The following is a 20,769-nucleotide window of genomic DNA, read 5'->3' as shown; positions in this document are numbered from 1 at the left end:
TTCTTTTACAGCAGCTCAGGGCCACCATTAGGAAAATATGTCTATTTTCTGGGTGAACTTGGGTGTTCTTAGGTAAACAGAGTCCCAGGTTTGCTTGGTTTTGGACAGTGTTGTTCTCTCTCCACCCTGGCATGGACTCTGACCCCATCTGATTGTGATGAACGGGTGCTGACGGCCTTTCACCCCAGCTGGCGTCTTTTGCTTTCAGTGTGTCTACTTTAAGTCTAGTAAACTCCTTTTCTGCTTCTGTGTGGGGGGTGCGGCTTAAAGTCCAAGCAATCACACGTTAGAAATGGACATAAATCTTAGTGATACAATTGTTCTTTAAGGGTTCCCCTCTGAGGAAATTTTAAGAAACTTGCTGACATCTCTCTGGCAGCTCTGAGGCCTTTTCCGATTCAACACTTGACGTGAGGTTTTGTCAGAAATAATTTAGGGTAAACGCCGTTCTCACCAGCATTGTGCACACTTTGTCCTTTGAAGAGGTTACACGATGACAAGTGAGGCCAACAGATGGAAAACACTTCGAAACACAAACTGTGCAATGGCGTTGTTAGCCCATGTACCATAAAGAAACACACAGATGGCTAAATTGAGTCATCCCCAATGTTTTATTTAATTTAAAGTTTTAAAAGGCAGTGGTTAAGCACATAATCTATGTGTGTGCATATATGTGTGTATGTGTAGGTACACATACACACATATATGAAAGGAAACCAACCCCCTTTTAACTTTAGCCACTGATCAACTTGGCCTGCCTACATGATTGCACGTCTACTTCATATGACCATTTCTAAGAGTAAAAATAAACAGCCTTAATCAGTTTAATAGTAACTATTTGTGTTTCTTTTTTTTAAATAAATAAAGTTACCATTAAACTGATCACATATGGTAGAAAGAACACACACACAAATACACACAGAGACCCTTGTTTAAAACATGTGACATACGAATGACCTTTATGTACAAATGGGTGCTGTTGGCTCCCTACCCCCAGCACAGGCCACGAAAGAACTCCCACTACTCGGGGAGCCCCATCCTCTCTGTTGCCTGGAGGATGAGTGTATACTTGGCACCCTGAGTGAGACCTCAGAATGCACGCTCTGGATGCAGCGGTACGGATGGTGGTCCAGCCCTACGGTACGTGTAGTGTTCAGGAACATGAGGAATAAATAGGCACATGTAGCTGCCTGGAACTAAACCATCATTTCTAACTCCTCACAGGGAGAGCTGTAGTCTGAAGTTTTCGCTAAGTGACATACAAACTTTCAAGAGTGTAACAGGTTTGTAAGTCTGGGGCTCTGTGTGTGTGTTTCCACATTTATATAAAACTGAAATGAAGGGTGGACTAGGTGTACAGGGCAGCTGCCTGGCTTCCAACTCAGTCAGTGCTGATCTAAGGAGTCACCTGCCTCAGCCCTTAGTTACCAGCTCCTCGGCCTCTCGTGTGCCTGGGTTGCTGGAGAGACAACCTAAGAGGGGTGGTTTGCACGAGCCGAGCCGGTGGAGGACATGGCTGAATCTTCGGCTAGGAATCCTGGCGACAAGACTGCCAGACTGGCCCGGGGCTGCTGGGCAGAGTGAAGTCCCGCACTGCGTCCTGATGAAATGGAATGACTGCTTCTGCTCCCAGCCCGCACCTCTGCCTAACTCCAGTTCTACGTGGATGCCTCACTGTCGCAGAGAACACAGGACCACCTCTTACATACGCTGGGTACCCAACGAGTAAACCAGCTAATGTGTTTCTAGCCAAAGCAAGGGCATAAATGTTTTAGAGAAAAGATTCCCCTGGAGCTACAGAGAAAAGATGCTGATGAAAGCCATATTGAGAGCGGGGCAGGTGACGGCGCTCAGTCCGTGTCGGAGCTGGTCTCTTCGATGACAGAGTACTGGCTGAGTGCTTCCTCCAAGGGAGTTATTGTCCCATCAGGTTTTAGTCCCATTGGCTTAAGCAACTCCTCTCTGGAAAAAGAGATAAAAGAAGGAGAAAAAAAAAGTATTCACCAGCATCACACACACCCTCCCCCGCCCAGATCCCCATCCTTTTAAAAAGAGAAGTCTTTAAAAACCCGAGTATTTTCTCTCAAGCTCTCTGTGTGTTTGGAATGGAAAGATGAAAGGGGGATGAAAGGCTTCATTCACACAAGCCAAACCTACTAAGCCAATTAAAGTATGAAAAGTCAAGGTCCAAATGGGCTCAGGACAAGGAGCAGGTCTCTTCTGTTTTGAATAATGAACTTTTTTCCCTCTCGTGGATTCATTTGTTTTAGAGAAGTTGAAGCTGCTGGAGTTTCACCTGCCCAACTCAGAATTAAACACGCGTTTCATTTAATAGCATCAATTGTCAAATTTGGTTTTGTTCCCATCGCCTCTGACTCGTGAGCACTTGTTGATTCATTTTGAATCAGCTGGAGTTCCCCAAGTTTTCTTTCCTTTTCTCTCTCTTTCCTTCTTTTTGTTTAAAACACCACTGCTTTTGTTTGTGGCAGTTTAATTATGGGATTGACAGCCATTTTTAATCTCTTCAAAGCTCCCCAACTGTCTTCACCTAATCCAATTGTATCCACTCCACAAGTTACAGCCTCATCTAAGATGGTTGATTATCGATTAAGCCAATCAAAAAGCATCAGGAAAGATTTCTTTAATCTTTTCCTAGGCCTTATTTATTATTGCATGGAGACTGTGAGCTGCTAACTCCAACGCTTGCTTCCACTCCCACAGGCTAGTGGTGCGTCTGAGAGGCCGGCAAAGGCTGGAGCTGCTGAACCTTATTTCTCATGGAAATGGGCACCACTGCTGAGAACAGCAGCAGCAGCAGCTGTAATGCTGGTGGCTGTGGTGTGAAGGGAGACAATAGCACCTGCGCCCTCTCCCCTTGCTACTGTCCCTTCAGGCAAATCAAAGAGGGGCCCCCTCCTGGGAAGGCGCAGCTGTACAGCTGTGACAGCACACTGGAACCTGGGGTGGTGAGCTCAGCTCAGGGACTTGGGTTTAGTAACAGGACCGGAGCAAGTGGCTCTGGCTAGCACCAGAGGATGACTGCTGAGGCCAGAGGCTGGGAAATGTGGATGACAGACTGGCTGGTAAACTGAGGCTCCTGCATGTTATATGTAGGAAACAGGATCAGAATCATAAAGCTTCAAGTTGGAAGGGCCTCACAGATCATTTAGTCCAACCCCCTTCTTTAAAAGGAGGCTGAGTGACTCACCCAAGGCCACTTAGTGGCAGAGTTGGGCATAGGACAGGTCTCCTGAATCCTAGTCCAGTGCTCTTTGCTGTCAAGCCCACCTCAGGGGCTGTCCTGCCTGCACGGAAAAGCAGTCAGTTCACTGCCAACGGCTATGTAAAAGAACTGCCACTTGCTGGGCAGCCCAGGAGGACAAGCTGCTGCCCTTGATGAGTGGACAAAACAAACAGACCCGAGATGAGCCAGGCCCCAGATGGGTGCATGTCCTGAGGACTGCAGATGCGACACTGTGGCTCCTGAGAAGCATGGCCACACTACCTGGGAGAGGCAGGGGAGACACTGCAGAGGAGACCCCGGGGCAGGCAAAGGAGACTGCGAGGCCCCACTGTCTCCTGTGACTGTTAATTTGCCTCTGCTGCTCACCAGCGCTTAGAGAGCAGAGGTTCAAGGAAGAAGTGAGGGAGAGGGGAGGGTGACAAGGCCAAAGGAAGGAGCTTAGCCTTTATCCTGCAGTGCCCAGGTTCATCCCTCTGGGAGCGGTGTGGTCGTGGCAGACACACTGAACAGGTGCCGACAGGTAATCTTAGGAGGTCACTGTAGTGGTGTATGGAGGATGAGAGGAAGATGGACTATGGCTGAGCTGTGGGAAGGAAAGGCACTGCGCCTCAGGTAGGTGTGGAAGGGAGCTGGTGAAGGTGAGTGGTAAAGTGTGCCTATGGCCCCAGGACAGGCACTGAGGTCCGGCACTACCTACAGCAGCCAGAACACAGGACAGATTCGGGGGAACAGCTAGTTTTCAGGACCCAAAGAGCTTGAGCTGCCTTTGTGGCAAACAGACAGAAATGCCAGTGGACAGTCATCAGCCAGGATTTCAGATACACATTTTTCTGGTTCTGACTGTGATGAGGAATTCTGTGATACTGAATCCTAACAAGTGATGTGAAGAAAAGGGGACAAGTTGCTGAGAACAGCACACTGAAGGGTAAGAAAATTCTAGGTCTAAAGGTTGGGAGTCGTTGTACACATCTGTAAAAACAAGAGCCTGGCTCAAAAGTCAAAAACCCAAACCCAAGCCAACCAACCACACACAAACTTTAAACACCTAATGACCTAGGTTTAAAGGTGTTGGTCCCCGAAGGCAGCGAGGTATGGTCGGGACTGAGCGGTAAGGGGAGGCGGAGGTGGAACTGGCAGGGGCCTACCAAAGCCAGTGATGAGCTGCTTGGTAGACACACCACCACGGACAGTACTAACACAATGACATTTCCAAAAGAACAGGCCATTCTGGGGCTAGCTGCCAGGGTGTGAACCACCAGGCTACTTTCTACGTAAACCCAGGAAGAGTATTTCCGAATCAAGTCTGTTATCTTTATTCCTACCCTTTAGTCCAACTTTACAGCTGGGAACAATTAAGAATTTTACAGTTTTATGGTCCATTTCCACTAGTCAATCTATAGAACCAAAGGCACCCATCTTTTAATTCTCACTTGTCAACCATTCTCAAGCATTTAGGTGGTGCTCTGTATCACCCTCCATTAAAACGGAAGCTCCTCAGAAGGCATGTATTCTTTTCTTTTCCACATGGCTCCATGCAATGTTGGTGTGTACTGACATTTCTGTAGAAAAGGCATCGGGGCAACTTGACCACAGTCATGCATTCATGCAAATAAATTAAGACAGCAATGTGATGTGTGGAAAGAGCAAACGGATTGTAAGTTAGCAAGTCTAAGGTCTGGACTCTTCCACTTACCAGCTGTGAGATCTTGGGCAAGTCTCTGAGTCTTAGTTTCCCCATCTGTGAAATGGGGTCATGGAAATACTAGCTCTGCCCACTTCCCAGTGGTGACATGCAGTCCCAGCACAGCAGTGGTAGCAACAACAGCAACAGTTTAGATCAAAGAGTTCTGTGAACTGGAGAGGACTCAAGTGTTTACTGTGGGGGGTGAAAAGCACATACAGGTTCTAAAGCCAGACCTGGGCTTCAATTCTACATCTATAACTCATTAATGCAAGACCTATGAAAACTCTAAACTTTGATTTCATCCTCTGTAGAACTGGGTCAGGAACACTCACCTCACTGAGCCATCATGAACGCACAGATCACAAACTACACACAGAAAGTGTACAATGTAATGGCTGGGATATAATCAGAACCCACAAGCTGTATTCTTGCTCTTTATGTGTTTACAGGAAACCCCTTCCTGATAAAACAGTGTGTGTTATGAGGGGGGATACGCAGAAGCAAACAAAAGACATGGTCCCTGTGCTCAAGAAGCTTTAGTCAGTTTGGAAGATAAAACATACACACATAAAACAATACCAAAAGGATTTCAGAATAGCAGATTGACAAGCTTAGGATGATTGACAGGCAGAGCCCTGCTTTCCCTGAGCCTTACAGTTCACCAGTCGACTCCTGCTGTATGTGAAACGTGTTCAAGGAGGTTTCTTGTCCTGTTTGGGAGCAGGAATGGATCACTTACTAGCTTGTGACTGCTTTCCCCACGAACCCTGGATTGCTTCTCCTACTCTCCAGTCCGACTTTTCCGCTCTTCTTCTCTATCCTAAAGCTAGCACCAAGCAAAATCTTTGCTCTAGACTCACTGCTGACGGCTTGGTGGACGCTGTGGTTATTAGTTCAGTTTCACTGAGGTCTGTGTGTCCAGGTCAGTAAGATATGGACAGAGAATAGGAACCTTTATGGTCGCCACAGCAGTGTTCTTTCTGCGACATGGCGAGGCACGTGCAGGAGGAACAGGAAGAAACAGAGACACGCTATCACAGGCTCCTTGCAGGAGGCAGCCCCGAGGCCACACTCCGGCAGTGAAGACATGGCACCCAGAAGCAGAACTAGTCGAGCAGAGGCACACAAGCGAGAGTTAGCCATGTGCAGAGACTGGCAAGCAGGTTGGCTCAGCTGAGGAAGAGGAGGAGGAAAGCTTGACAGTGCTATGAAAGAGGGCTAGAGACCTGGACTCCAGGGCGGAAACGGGACTGCACCTAGCTATTTTTGTCTCCTAGTTCAAAAGCCACCTTCCATATAAAGAGTATTCGTTAACAAGAACCATCACTCTAGGTTTGAAAGCTGCAAACAATGCTGCTCTGACATGAACGGAAACTCTTCTGTGCTTCACCCAGTCAGGGTTAATGTCCTCCTGTGTCCTGGCACAGGACCTTAGAGAGCAAAGCGTCTTCAGTTGAGCACCTGTGAACTACACTCAGCTGGCCTTTCACACAAGTCATGTACCACACAGGTTCCCCTAACTAAGCCACGAACAAGACACAGGCTAAATCTGTGAGCAGATTTGTTTTCATCAAGATTTATAGGTTCAGGGAAGGATTAGTAATCCACAGTAAACCCAGCTATAAAATCAGGAAAAGATTACTAATCCTCAGGAAACCCTCCTACAGGATCAGGAAAAGATTACTAATCCTCAGGAAACCCTCCTACAGGATCAGGAAAAGATTACTAATCCTCAGGAAACCCACCTACGGGATCAGGAAAAGATTACTAATCCTCAGGAAACCCACCTACAGGATCAGGAAAAGATTACTAATCCTCAGGAAACCCTACAGAACGCTTTCCAAAGATTTTTTGCTGTCTAGTAGACTGTGCTCAACTTGAAGGCAGAGTCCATGTCTTCTTGGGCTGTGATTTTCATGTACCTAGTCTAGGACAGAGCACATAGTAGGTGCTTGGTAAATGTTTCCTGAAAGGACAGAGTACAAGGTTCATGGCATAGATGGAGAATGGCAGAGGACGATGTGTCAGGGAGTATTCTCTTTCTAGCTGCAACATTTCCTTGCCGAGTCAACATCATCAGATGATGCTGACAGCCCAGCAGAAGGCGGGCATTCTTGCTCTCAACCACCATTTGGTAGACTCAGCTTCTTACGTCGGAGACATTAGGAGTTCAGGATTCTAGCCTCGTAACTTCTGATAATCGGTTACAAGCCCTTGAGCAAGCAAGCCATTTGCCTCTGTGAGCTATAAAATGAGGGGCTGCACAAGATGATCCCCACCATTCTACGTTGATCTTAAGAATAAGTCTCAGGTTACTAAATAATTTCAAATCACACAAAAAGTTCCTGGCGTTTTAAGACACTCAAAATCACCATCCTAGGACTTTCTTCCTAATCAAGGTATTCTACATCTAACAGTCAAACACAGCACCTGCCCGTCAATGACACACACCCAACCACAAACCTTTTCTGCAATCTGCCAGCAGGTAATTCAATGATTACTAAAGCAATGGCAAGTCCCTCACGCAGGATCCAGATTGCATTACAGCCCTCACTGGGTCATTTTATGAAGAGTTACTACTGGTCCTAAATTTACAAAGGTCCTCTCTAAAAAATGATGGCTGATTGTGCAATAAACATCGTGGTTGAAATGTGTATCAGTATTAAGATATTCACATAGCAACAACTGCTTTATACTTACCTTCAATGCTATACACAGGCCTTAACACAGTTAAGACTGCCCCCGTTATCACCAAAAAGTACAGTGATGTCTACTGGATAAAGAGCCCATTCTAGGCACTGTGACAGTATCATGGCGGGCTTCTCATCTGATCAGGCATCTGGCCAGGGAAGAGATAAGCCTCCAAGAATGTTCAACTGGAACGAAACATCATTTAAAATTTGATCTTACTAAACGGTAAGGAACCATAGTCTATAAGGGTGTGGCCAGGCAGGAGGACACAGATAAAGCACGTCCAAGAAAAGAAACCCTATTTGCCCCAGCCTAACCCTTGGGACTGCCAACGGAAACCAAAAAAGGGGCGGGAACTTTTGGGATTTAAACATATTTAAATTTTCTGTTCTTTAAATATTTTTTTCCAGATATATTTTAACATCTTCCTGTTGGGATGGTACTTTGTGATCTCTCTTCAGAAATGCAGAGATGGTCATAGTGTTTTAGGGCTTCCTATGTGACGCCCCCAGCAGCGTTGGGGCTCAGATATTAACATGCCCAACTGCACACTGCACATTACAGATCAGGTCAGATGTGTGTGTGTGTAACACCTTACCTGACCTGGAAGCAAGAGAATACTCTTGCCCACAGCACATGTTTTGTGCAACAGAAACAAAGCGTTCGACTCAAGTGCACTTGTTGAAAGCAGGACATAGTCAAGCAGTTGGTAAGACACATCCTTGTTTCCCACTTGCAGATCTCCCAAGAGTCCCTTCGAATTTACCTATACGAGTCTCAGCTTCCCGCTTGCCACTTAGCTTGATAACGACTCAAAAATCATTCCCTTGTTTTCAAGGGCTCTTCTTTCTTGTCTGCTCTGTGTACTACAGGGCAGTATTGACACATGGAATTAATGACAGGGTCTGTAATGAAACAACAGTCATGCACACACCGTCTGCTCTTTTGATAAACAGCATGTTAGAGACCTAGTCACCTCCCGCTAATTGAGCACTGCATAATAGTTCCGATCCTTTTGTGTACCATATTTTGTTCTATGGTTAGAAAAGAAGAAAAAGGGGGAGCCTATGAAGCATTGCTTCCTTTAATCACCCCTGATTAATTCTCTGTTTTAATGAGGGTGCTGCTACTTAGCCAGGTTCTGTTACATACTTGTTTTGTTGACTTCTGTTCAATGTCTAACAAAACCTGAGACTGGATAATTGGGAACCATTACTTTGGCCCAGGGATTCCTGTTCGTAATGTGAGGTTGGCCTGGAAAAAGAGCCCTGACATGTTAAATTAGCCATTTCATATTTAATTCCTTTTCGCCTCTGAAAGATGAGATGAGGCATTAGTATTTAAATGGAGTATTTTAATTAACATAAGATGCCTATGGGGATGGATCCCCTGTCAGCCCAGAGGGTGTAGCTCTGCAGAACTCCAGGAGGAAGCAGTCACAGGCCTCTGCAGTGTACTGGGCGTGCACTGCTAGAGAGTCACACACCGGAGTTGGACGCTGTGAGCGGGTGGCCTTTGGGTGGGGCCGCTGCTGCTTTACCTTTTCTCGAATGGCTTCCTAGTGCAACTGGTTACACTGCTCTTTCACCAGGACAGTGACAGAGAAAGAATAATGGGAATGGTGACTTCTCCACAGCAACTAAAAGGTCTTGCAACTGCATCTTCCAGATAATTCCTCCCCTTCAGCTCTTCCCATTACATTCTAAGTTCGGCACTGACGGGAAAGCAAAGTATGCTGTGTAAATATGTCAACCCCAAGACAAATGGAGATGATGTACTGCTCAGACCACCACACCCTTCCACTTTGATGGGATTGGGAACTGTCTAAAAATTCCCAGAGAAGCCATTTACAGTTAAGATTTAGTAGTGTGATGACATGTGTGTGGATCTGTTAGAATACTCATTCTCTTTCAAAAACAATGTAAAACCCAGTTCAAACAAAGGGTCTTAGAACTTTTACTGTTTCCCTCATAAAACTAGTTCTTTAACCAATGACGTAATATCTGATATGGAGTAGGAAATCGGGGTGTGTGATGCATCTCCACTATAATCTGTGGTCCGACAAAGTAAACACACTCATTGTTGGTCTTTGGTGCTTTGTTTAAAACTCATGTCTCATTTAAAAATAATCAGACCAACAAACTTCTCAAGAGTGGTTGGTAATTTTTCAAAATAGCGTAATATTCGTGAATTTTGAAAGTGAGGTGTTCTGGAGGGTGTCAGTCACTTACGCTCTGATGCCTCACTCCTTAATAAAATACCTCCCACCCTAATCAGATCACAGCATTGTCTTGATGATCAACAGGGAGCACATAGAGAAGCATCTTTTACATTTTGAAGCACTAAGTTAGTTTTTTATTATTCTCATTTCTGTTAGGAGATAGCATGCAAAGCTTCTAAAAGTCTGCTACGGCCTCGTGTTAGTTAGCACAGCTAAGAACACGTTAGAGGATGAGGTTAGGGCTGCTGCTAGAAACATACAGTTTAGTTTTATCCTTAAATAATGGCATGTTTTATTATCTCTCGGTGACTTTGTTATAGAACGATTCTGCTATGTTGTCTAAATGAACAAATGAGGTGAGGTCTGCATGCCAGCGAACTGTCGAAGGGAGCAGCACAAACAGAAGCCCATGCCTTCTTCCAGCCAGGAAGACGGAACTCGGGAGGGCGGCCACCAGGAGGAGCTTATTTCTATTTCACGTCTGCTAACTGTCCAGAGCCATCGCAGCTTGTGCTTTAACCAAGCACTCAGTGACTTCCACAAAGGGCAACGGCAGCCTGCTCGAATGTCCAGCCACCAAGTTGGTCCTCTATACCCAAAGACGCACAGACTAGAGCTTCTCAAAGCAGGCCTCTCATTCCTGGGTCAGTATATACAGTACCGAGCTCCCCAGTGGAGTTTTCATGGAACCTTAATGATGGAGAACAGTGCTGTATGTCAGAAATACGAGCCAAGCCACTACAGAAGCTGCATATTGATATCCAATGTCCAACTAGCTAGACAGAAAAGTAAAGTGAGGTAAAATTGATTCCAGTGATATATTTTGTTTAACCCCATACAAAAATCGGTCATTTTAAACACACAATCTAAATAATTAATGAGACACTTTGCATTCTTTTTTTGTCTTTAGAGGACATCCTAATTTGCAATAACCATACCTCAAGTGTTCAGTAGTCATGAAATAGTGGTTCCTACAATGGATGGCGCAGAGCCAAATGATCTCACCTAACCACTATGATCTTTGAACTCTGGTGCCTACATCAGGTCTTACAATGCTTTAAAAGGGTGGGTTGTGTTTCTGAAATGCACCCAAAAAGCATACCCTAGACTAACTCCTCACAAAGGCATATGCAATTACAGATTTTGGTATTTTTGTAAGATAGAGCAATATTTATATGGAAAAAAGTTATGTAAGTTACTTTCAGGAGTAAATCACTCATAACCTTTTATTTGATTCCAGCATTAAGAAAGCCATGTCCCATATACCAATATGGTTGGCAAAAAATGGGGGTGAGATGGGAAGCATGGTTACTTATTTATTTATTTATTTATTGATTGATTGATTTGTTTGCACGCAACTGAAAACAGTTTTCATTGGGATAAGCAAACAGGCAAAGTGCCTTGATAAACAGTGCTGGAGTGAGAATGGAGTCTGAGATCAGTTCATCTGGTGTCAATAAGGGGATTAGAGGAATGGAAACAAAACTGTAATTATAAGGTGTCCTTTGCCAACGCTGTGTGAAGGCTCCTCAGTGCGTGAGTGTGCCACGCTGGGCTCGGGCAGCTGTGCCGGGCACACTGGACTGACTTCCTACCTACACACCACCATTCCAGTCTCCTGCTGGAGGGCAGGGCCTTAGTTTTGCTTTCAAAGTCTGAGAAGGAAAAAGAGGTGGAGAGGCAGGCAAGATGTTTTCTGTAATCTTCTACCTCAGGCTTGACTGCTAAATAGTATACTTACTCTAGATTATAGAAATCCGAGTCACTTATTTAAATTAGCCAGCCACGGCCCACATTTTTTTATATACATATACATATATATACATATATATATATATATATATTTTAATTTTAAATGTCGAATGTCATTTCTTGAAGGGGGTAGGAGGTCTTAAATACAGGCTTACAGCACAAGGGGAGGACCCTGGAGGTCAGAAGTTCACTACTGATGTTTTACAATCTTGCATCTAAGCTGTTAATGCCCATTATTCAGGATACACAGACAAGGAACTTCCCTTAAGCATTCAGGAGGGTGGAACCTGGCAGGGAATTATCATAGGGAGGATATCAAGGTCAAGATCTGCAAGCAAGGCAAAAGTTACCCAAAACGGGGGCCAGGGACCTACAGGTCCCCCTTTTATTAAAAAATGAGCTTCTGACTTGGGTTGTGTGGGGCGTCAGGAGGTCACCTTACCCGGGCCCACATTTTTTTTTTTTTTAATGACATTCCTTTACAGCCTCTACTTTGATGAAGTTTGGCTAAGTACTAAGAACTGACAAGTACACTCTGAAGCCTTGAACCCTGCAGGTTATTTTATACAGAAAACAACAGACTTCCAATCTGGAGGTGAGCCATTCCATTCTCCATCCTTGCACACCGGGGAAACCATAGGGCAAAGGCACTGACCTAGCTGTACAGGACAGATTTACAGGGTTCAGATGGCCTTTGAGCTCTGAAAACCTCCAGATGCACTGCCATCCTACAAAGGACTAGAAACATCTAACACAGACATGATCTGACGTCACTGAGAACGTTACTCGGTCCATATTCAGTAAGGAGCCTTCTGAGCACTAATCTCCTCACTAGCTGGGATAAAGATGCTGAGGACATACGCTCCTTAGGGCTATGTCTAGTGTGTGGGTGAGATGGAAATGTGACCTCCAGATTCACAGTATAGCTTTACACTTTTGGCAGTAACATCTGTACCCTGCACCAGGCTCAGGAAGAGGACTTGGCATGACCAACCTTAGTCATCACTTTGGAAAGTGCTTTGGCAGGGGCCACTGTCGCTAACCACCATCCTGGTGCAGCGCCTTCACATCTGCTCTCCTATGGATGAGAAAAGGAAGTGTCTAGTGTCCATGCCGTGGCCACGTCACCTCCAATCCTACGCTCTACTCAAGCCTTTCCTTGTCAGGGGCAGGAGACACTGCCGGGAGGCAACTCAAGTGTCCTGGCAAACACAACAGACACAGTAACACAGTGGACAGAGCAGAGGTCCCGAGTTCCGGAAAACCAAGTTCCTAGTCTCACTCTGTCTCAGAGCTGCAGACAGCACATTGGGCGAGTGTTTTGTAAACAGTAAAGAAAATGGATTATCAGCAGCCATCCCCTTGGAAATGTTTTGGGCATTTCTGTGGTCCTTAATTTCCCACTGGTCAGTGAGGTTAACATGCCACTTGAGCTCTTTGGAAGAAAGATGCAGTAAGTGAAGCCTAAAGACTTAAAAGGACTAAGTCTCTCTCCCTACAATGAATGGCCACTTTCATTTCTCTCTAGAATACTTCTTAAACTTCATGACCAGACCACACGTCACTTCCGTTCCCCGGAAAAGACTCCCTGAACCATTTAGACAGAACAGACTGCTCCTTTCCCCAGGTCAAACAGTTCAACACATATAGCTTGTTTTTCTCAGTTTCTACTTTGTATTCTGAAATCGATTATACAGCCATTTCTCCTGCGAGAGTGTGAGTTTTCCAAAGGCAGAAACTGTCTCACTCACCTCCAAATCTCCCTTGCCCATGGGAGCTGTTGAGTAAACGCTCCTTGTACAGTACTGAACCTAAGTCTACTTGGCTGTATGGCATCTTATTTTTTCTTATTTTATCAAAAATAAGAAAACAGTGAAAAGAAAGATGAAGCTTACGACTAATGAATAATACAGCACAACAAACATGAACAACACGTGAAGGAATGGTTTCATTCTTTGCATGCTTGCTCTGGGATGCCTACGCTGACCTTCACACAGCTGTCCCTGTTATTAGTGAGAGCAAATGTTAGAAAGCGCACACACAGGCAGACGATGTAAAACCTACCATACCTCATGCAAAAAAGTCAACATGACTTAAGACTATTCTCAAATTCACTCTCGCTTCAACTTTAATGGCAAAATAGGTTCCATCAAAGCCAACACAAGACTTCCTAGCTCTGTTTTATACGTGTGAGCATCAGGACCACCTTTGGCTTGAGCTGGGCACCTGCTGGGTGCTTCTTGGTGAATGTTTGTCTTTTTAGAGACATAGTTTAAATCAGGTGGAAGTTGGACATTTCGGAATTAATGTCTATGTGTTTATTTATTGGTAGCTTCTAAAATATGTATAAAATATGTAGATTCCCCTGAGATGAAAGAGAATCGTTTTATGTGAATTAATAGGGTACTTTATGATATATTTATGAATAAGCCAAGTATCCAGATTACACTGTATTATCTTGGGCAGTTTATTCCTCATGTTCTGTTTTATGCTTGGGTGTTTCCTCATGCAGGTTAAACGGACCAGTTATGCAGCGTCTGTGTTAACTGCCAGCGACTCTTATCGTCATAACAGGAAATTTATACTACTTGAATGATCTACTGTGCTAAAACACAAACATGTTCCACTCAGGTCCTCACTAACAATTTCCTTTCTGGCTTCCACCAGATGGATCTACTGATTTCATTCTAATACCACCGTGTCTCATTAGCTACAGCAGACCCATCTGGAAGCTGCCAGGCCCACGCAACTTATTTTACAAATACGCTTTTTGTAGAGGGAGGGTACTGGGGACTGAGCCCAGGGCCTGGGCTTCAGCACTGAACTCTTTCTCCAGCTACCAGATTTTATTCTAGATATTCACACAGAGCTCATTATTTTGCTTAATATGGGTCTGCTCTAGTAACAGTCTCTGTGACTGTTCTTAATTCCTTCTGGGAAAGAACTTGTAGAAAACGTTAAGCAGAATGTAATTTGCAAACAGGCCAAATGCTAGGAAAGGACAAAAATTTAGGAGCAGCCAGCAGTCACCATGTTCTAGAATACTTTGTAGATAAAGAAGCTACTTTTAAGCAGCTTCTACGCATTGCCGCTATCATCCAGAAAGCTCAAGACTACAGAATGTCACAAGACCCTATCTGCTCTAACTGCACCAACCCACTGCCGCCCACTGCTCAGCTAAGTCTCTGGCTACAAACGGAACCTATGCTTCCCTGTTGGCCCCTTTCCTTCCCAGCTAGTCTCTGGCTGTTCGATTTCAAATCTTCTTTTCTTTTATGGTTGTGTGAAAAATGAGATGAGCAGAAGAGATTCACCTTTCCATGGTGGCTGTCACCAACACAAAGAAACACTCACTCAAGATGACTTACAGGACACAGTGGCTCAATGTATGACTGGAGAGTAAGGCGACCCATCCAAGCCTGCAGGAAACCCCTCCTAAGAACTCCTCCAAAAGAGCTACTTGATGGCCAGCAGATCTTGACTGAATTACCTACAACCCTGGTTCTTGTGAAAGGGAAGGGGGTGTGAAGCAAGGCGGGGGTCTGGTTGTTTTTGGAACCCCTAATCAGTAAAAGTCCCTGATTAAAAAAAGTCCTCTGTTTGAGCTATTTCTTTTCACTGCTTCCTGAAGGGTATATGGAATTTTAGAATTCTTGGTTTCAGCAGCAACTCAAAAAGCAATACTGCAAACTTGCACATCAAAAAGGAAAGGAGAAAAAGCGCACCATGGTTTCCAACAAAAACCAAAACAGACTGAAACAAAAATACAAGCAGCAGCAAAATCACTGACTCTAACTCGAAGCACTCTTTGGAAGACAGGGGTTAGTCAGTTAATATCACAGCCACCTCTACTACTGCCCAGCACTAAGTGTTGACATGTCTCCGGAATGCACATCCACGAGGGGCACATGGAGAGAGCCATGGCGGCACTAACGCTGCCGCCGCCGCCAGGCTCCTGTTCCAATAGACATGGACGCCAGAGTTGCTGTGCTATGGGAACTCTCACTGAGAGAGACAAAGAAATCGACCGTTCTTAGAAACCAAGCAAAAAATGGACGGGAATACAATACCTGGAGAGTTTATCAAGCATGTTGACAAGTTTCATGGCTTCATATTCTTTTTGTTCTTCTGTCATGTCATCTATAGGGTTTGGCATTGGTTCCTCTAAATGACCAGTGATAAGATTAATGCTACAAAAAGAAAAAAAAGTTATGCTGTATGTTTTAGAATTATGCTCTTTCTATACTTTTCTGGTCCAAATTTTAAGTTATATAAGAAAGAGTATAATAGCCAAAAATTGGCAATAATTTCAATAGTAATTTTATTGTATAGAATTGCTATAGGAATATTTTTATTATTTTTTTAAACTAGTTTGCTTTGGAAAATGAGCTTTTTAAAAATTAAAATGACTTGCCAACTACTTTTTAAGGCATGGCTGCTTTTAAAAATATAAAATTTGATTGGTGCCATTGGATAAATATCCTTGGATGCACATCTTACTCATTAATTAATTGTAAGGGGACAAATACTTTCAGAAGTGAAATGAGAAAATCCATTTTGTGATACAGCATAAAACAAACATGTCCAAAAAAGAAAAAAGAGGAAAAACCAAAAACTGGAAAACTCATGACAGAGAGGCTGCAATCTGGAATGAAAGCATGCTGATCTATAACCCCAGGAGCTGAGTCCATCAGTGAGACCACAGAGCAGTGAGCGTTTCAAACAGCAGAAGATGAAGGAGAAGAGTAATCTTAATTACATTTGGTCTGAATTAGGGAAAAATGCAATCTAGCCCACCAAGACACCCGTGCAGTGCTTCCTTCCTGGAAACAGCGAGCGCTGTGCTCACAGGAATGGATTTCTTATATAAACTCTGTATTAAGTCCTAACTAACACCAAAGTCTACTCTTAAATAAGAGGCCACACTCCCATCTTTTCCTTTTTACCAAGGAGGGGAAATAAAACAGCTCTTTCAGTGTCTGCTAAATATCAACCCCTTAAAACCTGACTCTTGAGGAGCCATGACCGACAGTTACAGAACGGATTGGTTCAGTGATGGAAATGAGAACAGCCCTGCAGACCGCACCGTGATAACAGATGGTTTTCTAAGCTCTTTGAGATAAAGGGCCAGTGCTTTCAGGGCTGGGCCAAGATAAGCAAACCAATACAAATTGTGAGGTGTTCGAGCCTGGGGTAAACTGAAGAAAAAATACTGTATGAGCCAACTAAAGGCACGGAAATCACCTGGCTCCTCCAGTGGTCAGTTCCACCGAGTTCCACCCCACTTCCATTTGAGACCGCTCAGCTGTCGTAAGGGTTAGCTCATGGGTCACTATCACTTACTACGATTAGATTTCCTTTTCTTTGGCTAGATTCCTCAAAGGCTACAGACCATGGATTCTTGCAGAAGGGTCTGCATTCGCAGTCTTAGCAAACTAGGTTTAACGTCTGTGCTGCTCTTCTCAGATAGGGCCTGTGACGAGGACTGTGATAAAAATCTGCTCTGCAGGACTTAATGATACACACCCAAGAGTCTTAGTGTAAATCTAATGCCAGCCTGAGTAACTTACCAAGGTTTAAAGGGGGCTGGGCTGTAGCTCAGTGGTAGAGCACTTGCTGAAAAACTAGGTATGAAGCCATGCATTAAAGCCCTAGCACGGTCCTCCTCCTCCCCTAAAACGACAAAAGAACAAACCAGGAAAACCCCTGGTTCCTATCAGTAGACTATGTACAAGACAGAAAGTCTCAGAATTCCTCAGGAAAAAGGTGGGATTAGGGCAAGCAGAAGATACTGGGACCTAGAGACCCTGACGTGTGCTCTACCCGCTTGCTTCTCGGTATCCTCTCTGGTGCTTCAGGAACTCCGGGGTGACCTGGAAGCATGCAGCTTGGTCACCTCTTCCTTGTCTGGACTACACACTAGACTCACTTGGAGAACTTTAGAGACAGAGCTGGCCTTACCCTAGATCAACGTGTAAAGTTTCCCATGTGATCTTGATACCCTGGCTCACTCACTGCCTGACCAGACACTGCTCTGTGCGCTCCGTTTTAAAGGTGTCCACAGAAGAGAAGGGGCCTCCAGTTAGAGGCCCTCACAAACTTGCTAAATGAGTCATGGATTTCCCAAACTGCAGCAAAGAGAACGGAACAAGGCGTCCGAGGGACGGAAATGCAGTGTCCCGCAGCTATCTGCGCGGGCAGATGGCTCCTGCTACCTCCTAACAGCTGGCCTTAGAGGCAATCCAGGTACCTACTACCTCCTCTCAAACCAGTCCAGAAGCTGTGTTGGTCACACTCAGTCACTTGAGAGCAGACTTCCCGCACTGACAGAGGTGTGATGTGAAGAACCACACAGTAGACTTTCAGAAGACAAGCAGTTAGCGCAAGCAGTCATCTACCTCAGAACAGTGTCAGGAACACGCTGGTGAGCCCGGCCTAGGCTGGCACAACAGTTCTTTTCTGGGTATCTTCCTTTTTTTATTTTTATTATTCATTCATTCATTCATTCATTCATTTATTCATTCATTTATTTTTTGGTTTTTCGAGACAGGATTTCTGTGTGTAGCCCCAGCTGTCCTGGAACTCAGAGATCTGCCTGCCTCTGCCTCCTGAGTGCTGGGACTAAAGGCGCGTATTGGTGGGATGATGTCCATTTTGAGTCTCCTGACTGCCGAAATGACCCAGGGCCTGGTTTGAGGTTGGCCCCCACGTGACACAGCCCTCTGTGTCAGAGCATGAAGGCAGCACTCTTACTCTCAAAGAGGGAGGCCCTCCCCAACCCACTGAGAAAACACAATGCTCCAGGAACCCAGGGACTCGGGGTTCATTTCTCCCTCTAAACAGACATTGTTTTCCTTATGACACCCAGAGGGATGTAAACAAAACCACAGAAAACACAAGCCAGGCCAGCCAATTGTGCCGCTCTCCCACGAGAAAAATGCCCATTTGTAGGGGCAGAAGGCAGAGGATCGCTCTCCCCTCCAGCCCATCTCCTAGCGCTTCCCATCCAGAAGGAGAGAAAACAAGTCACCACGGCAACAATGACGTAAGGCTGTGTATTTGGGGAGGAACACACACCCAGCACCGTTAATCCTGCACTCCAAGACTCAGCAAAGGTTCCGAGTCTTAACTAGGAAATTCTGAGGTTACTCTTACTTTGTTTGAAGACTGAGTCTTAGTTCCTCCAAGGACACTAACTGTGGCGGACCTCTGGAGGGTGGTCATATTTACTTATTTAGCTTGTCTTTCCTCCCCTCATCCATCCAGTCCTGTGATTAGTTATATCTTCCAATCAGGTGACGTGTGTGTCTGAACTCTTGGGGACACTAACCAGGACTGTCTCTGAAGTAAGACCATTACATGAACTGGCCAGTGATGGCCTGGCGCCAGGAGGATAATGCCACACAAAAAGGCAGAGCAAGTGAGCATGTGGATACAAGCTGAACTACAGTTCAATTCTTTGACTCTTCGAACCGTTGCTGTTTCCAGTCAATATCAGCATCACTTAACGAGAAAAGAACGACATGAAAACCTCGCTGTATGAAAGCTTCAACCTTTAAAGGCAGGGCTTAAATTTCCCTGGCAAGCCTGGCGGAAAGGGCCACACTGCTCCCCAGCGGCAGTCCCTACAGGGCCAACAACGGCTCCGTCGGCAAGAGTTCAAGTCTGGTACTGAAGCCAGGTTTCAAAATCCACGGCTGGAGGGTCACAGGCTCACAGAGTCAACTCTACAAGGCCTCCACTGCCTCTGAACGTTGGTGTTAGTGTCCATAGGTAAACAATGCCTTAGGGCAGAAGCTCTCTTTTACAGAAAATGGTGGTGAATGAGAAACTCCTGGCTTCAAGGTGCCAAGAAAAAGAAACAGCTGAACTCAGCCCTAAACAGGACATTTGTACCACTATCTCTAAGGCTCAGGGAATAGAGAGGAAAGAGAGACTGAAGTGAAACGCTATCTTCGTGGCATGACCCAACAACTGCAATCATGGACTTACACAGTGGCCAGCACTGGTCAGGGACAAGAACGGGCCGGCAACATCAGGCTCGCGTGGGTGAGGGGCTCAGGGGGCCACCTCTGTTGCTAAACTTCTGACTACTAAAGATTCTGGGGAAGGAGCAGTCAGGATCTTCAGGTGTCCACCCAATGAGCCCACCAAACTACAAGGGCCCTGGTTAAACACAGTCACAAAACCAAAGCAAAAGACAGGGATGTGGGCAAGGGATTTGTGGGGAAGGGTTGGCGACAGGGACGGGAGGGAGAAAGAGAAAGTAGGGTTAATATATATATATATATATATATGTATATACATATATATATGTAAATTATAGTTCATATGTCCATGGATGAAACTGTCAAATCCTCATAGAGACGAGACAGTCAGCAAAGAGTGCATGCCTGGTATGATAGAACTCTACTCACTCCATCAGCTGGCTGCTATGTGAGACTATAAGCCTTATTAGAACTTGTTTTTATAAGGATGCTAGAAATCCAGATTTTTATCTGATTGATTTTAAGAAACACTTTTCAAAATGATAACAAAAATATAAACAAACAAACAAAAACCCTAATGGGACAAGCCAAACATCTGTGGGCAAAAATCCTGCTTCCATGCTGACAAATTTGCAACCTTTAAAGAGTTTTTAGGAAAAGGCATTTTTTGTATGCCCAGACCAGGGAGGAGGGAGCAGCTGGGTAGAAGGAAGTTCCGTGGGATAAAGCTCACAGTGTCTTTCCTGGATGCCTCCCCAGAGTACCTGCTGCTGCACCTCCCCACGCAACAGGGAAAGCAACAGGCCATGTCTTCATCTCTCGAGCCCCAGCCTGGCTACCAATGCTTCTCCATTGGAGGTGCTGACTCACTCCAACACTTAGCGCTCAAAAAATGTATTAATGTAGGAGCTGGAGAGATGGCTCAGTATTTAAGAACAGAAGAACTGGTCTGATGCCCAGCTCTCATATAGTGGCTCACAAGGTCTGTAACTCCAGTTCCAGGAGATCGGACATGCTCTTCTGGCCTCCACTGGCACCAGACATACACATGGGGCACATATATACATTCAGGCCAAAGACACAAACATAAAAATAATTAAAAATTTATTAGTGCAGTCAACAAACATTTACATAAAGACAGATTTTTTTTTTAAAAAAACTTTTGTTCCCTCATGGAACTTACCTTCCA

At 45.0% G+C, this 20,769-nt stretch overlaps 1 protein-coding gene across 7 annotated transcripts in view; it reads right to left on the bottom strand.

The window, feature by feature from the left end:
* Window positions 1-588: 588 nt before the first annotated feature.
* Ric8b (RIC8 guanine nucleotide exchange factor B) overlaps window positions 589-20,769 on the bottom strand; it is a 105,756-nt gene continuing 85,575 nt past the window's right edge. For 3 of the 7 annotated variants that reach the window (XM_037196898.1, XM_028883633.2, XM_028883638.2), the window contains 2 exons: window positions 15,663-15,782; window positions 589-1,962 (listed from right to left, as the gene is read on the bottom strand). In XM_037196898.1, the coding sequence (XP_037052793.1) occupies window positions 1,851-1,962; window positions 15,663-15,782 (232 nt within the window). In that variant the 3' untranslated portion in view covers window positions 589-1,850. Of the gene's footprint in view, window positions 1,963-7,628; window positions 7,805-8,385; window positions 8,525-12,586; window positions 12,671-15,662; window positions 15,783-20,769 lie in introns of all 7 variants that reach the window. The other 4 variants (XM_028883637.2, XM_028883639.2, XR_003736079.2 and 1 more) reach the window with 3 other exon arrangements.

This window comes from Peromyscus leucopus, chromosome 18 (assembly GCF_004664715.2).
Source record: "Peromyscus leucopus breed LL Stock chromosome 18, UCI_PerLeu_2.1, whole genome shotgun sequence".
Taxonomy (NCBI): Eukaryota; Metazoa; Chordata; class Mammalia; order Rodentia; family Cricetidae; genus Peromyscus; species Peromyscus leucopus.
The sequence above is the reverse complement of the archived record's forward strand: the minus strand, read 5'-3'. Positions and strand labels throughout refer to the sequence as shown.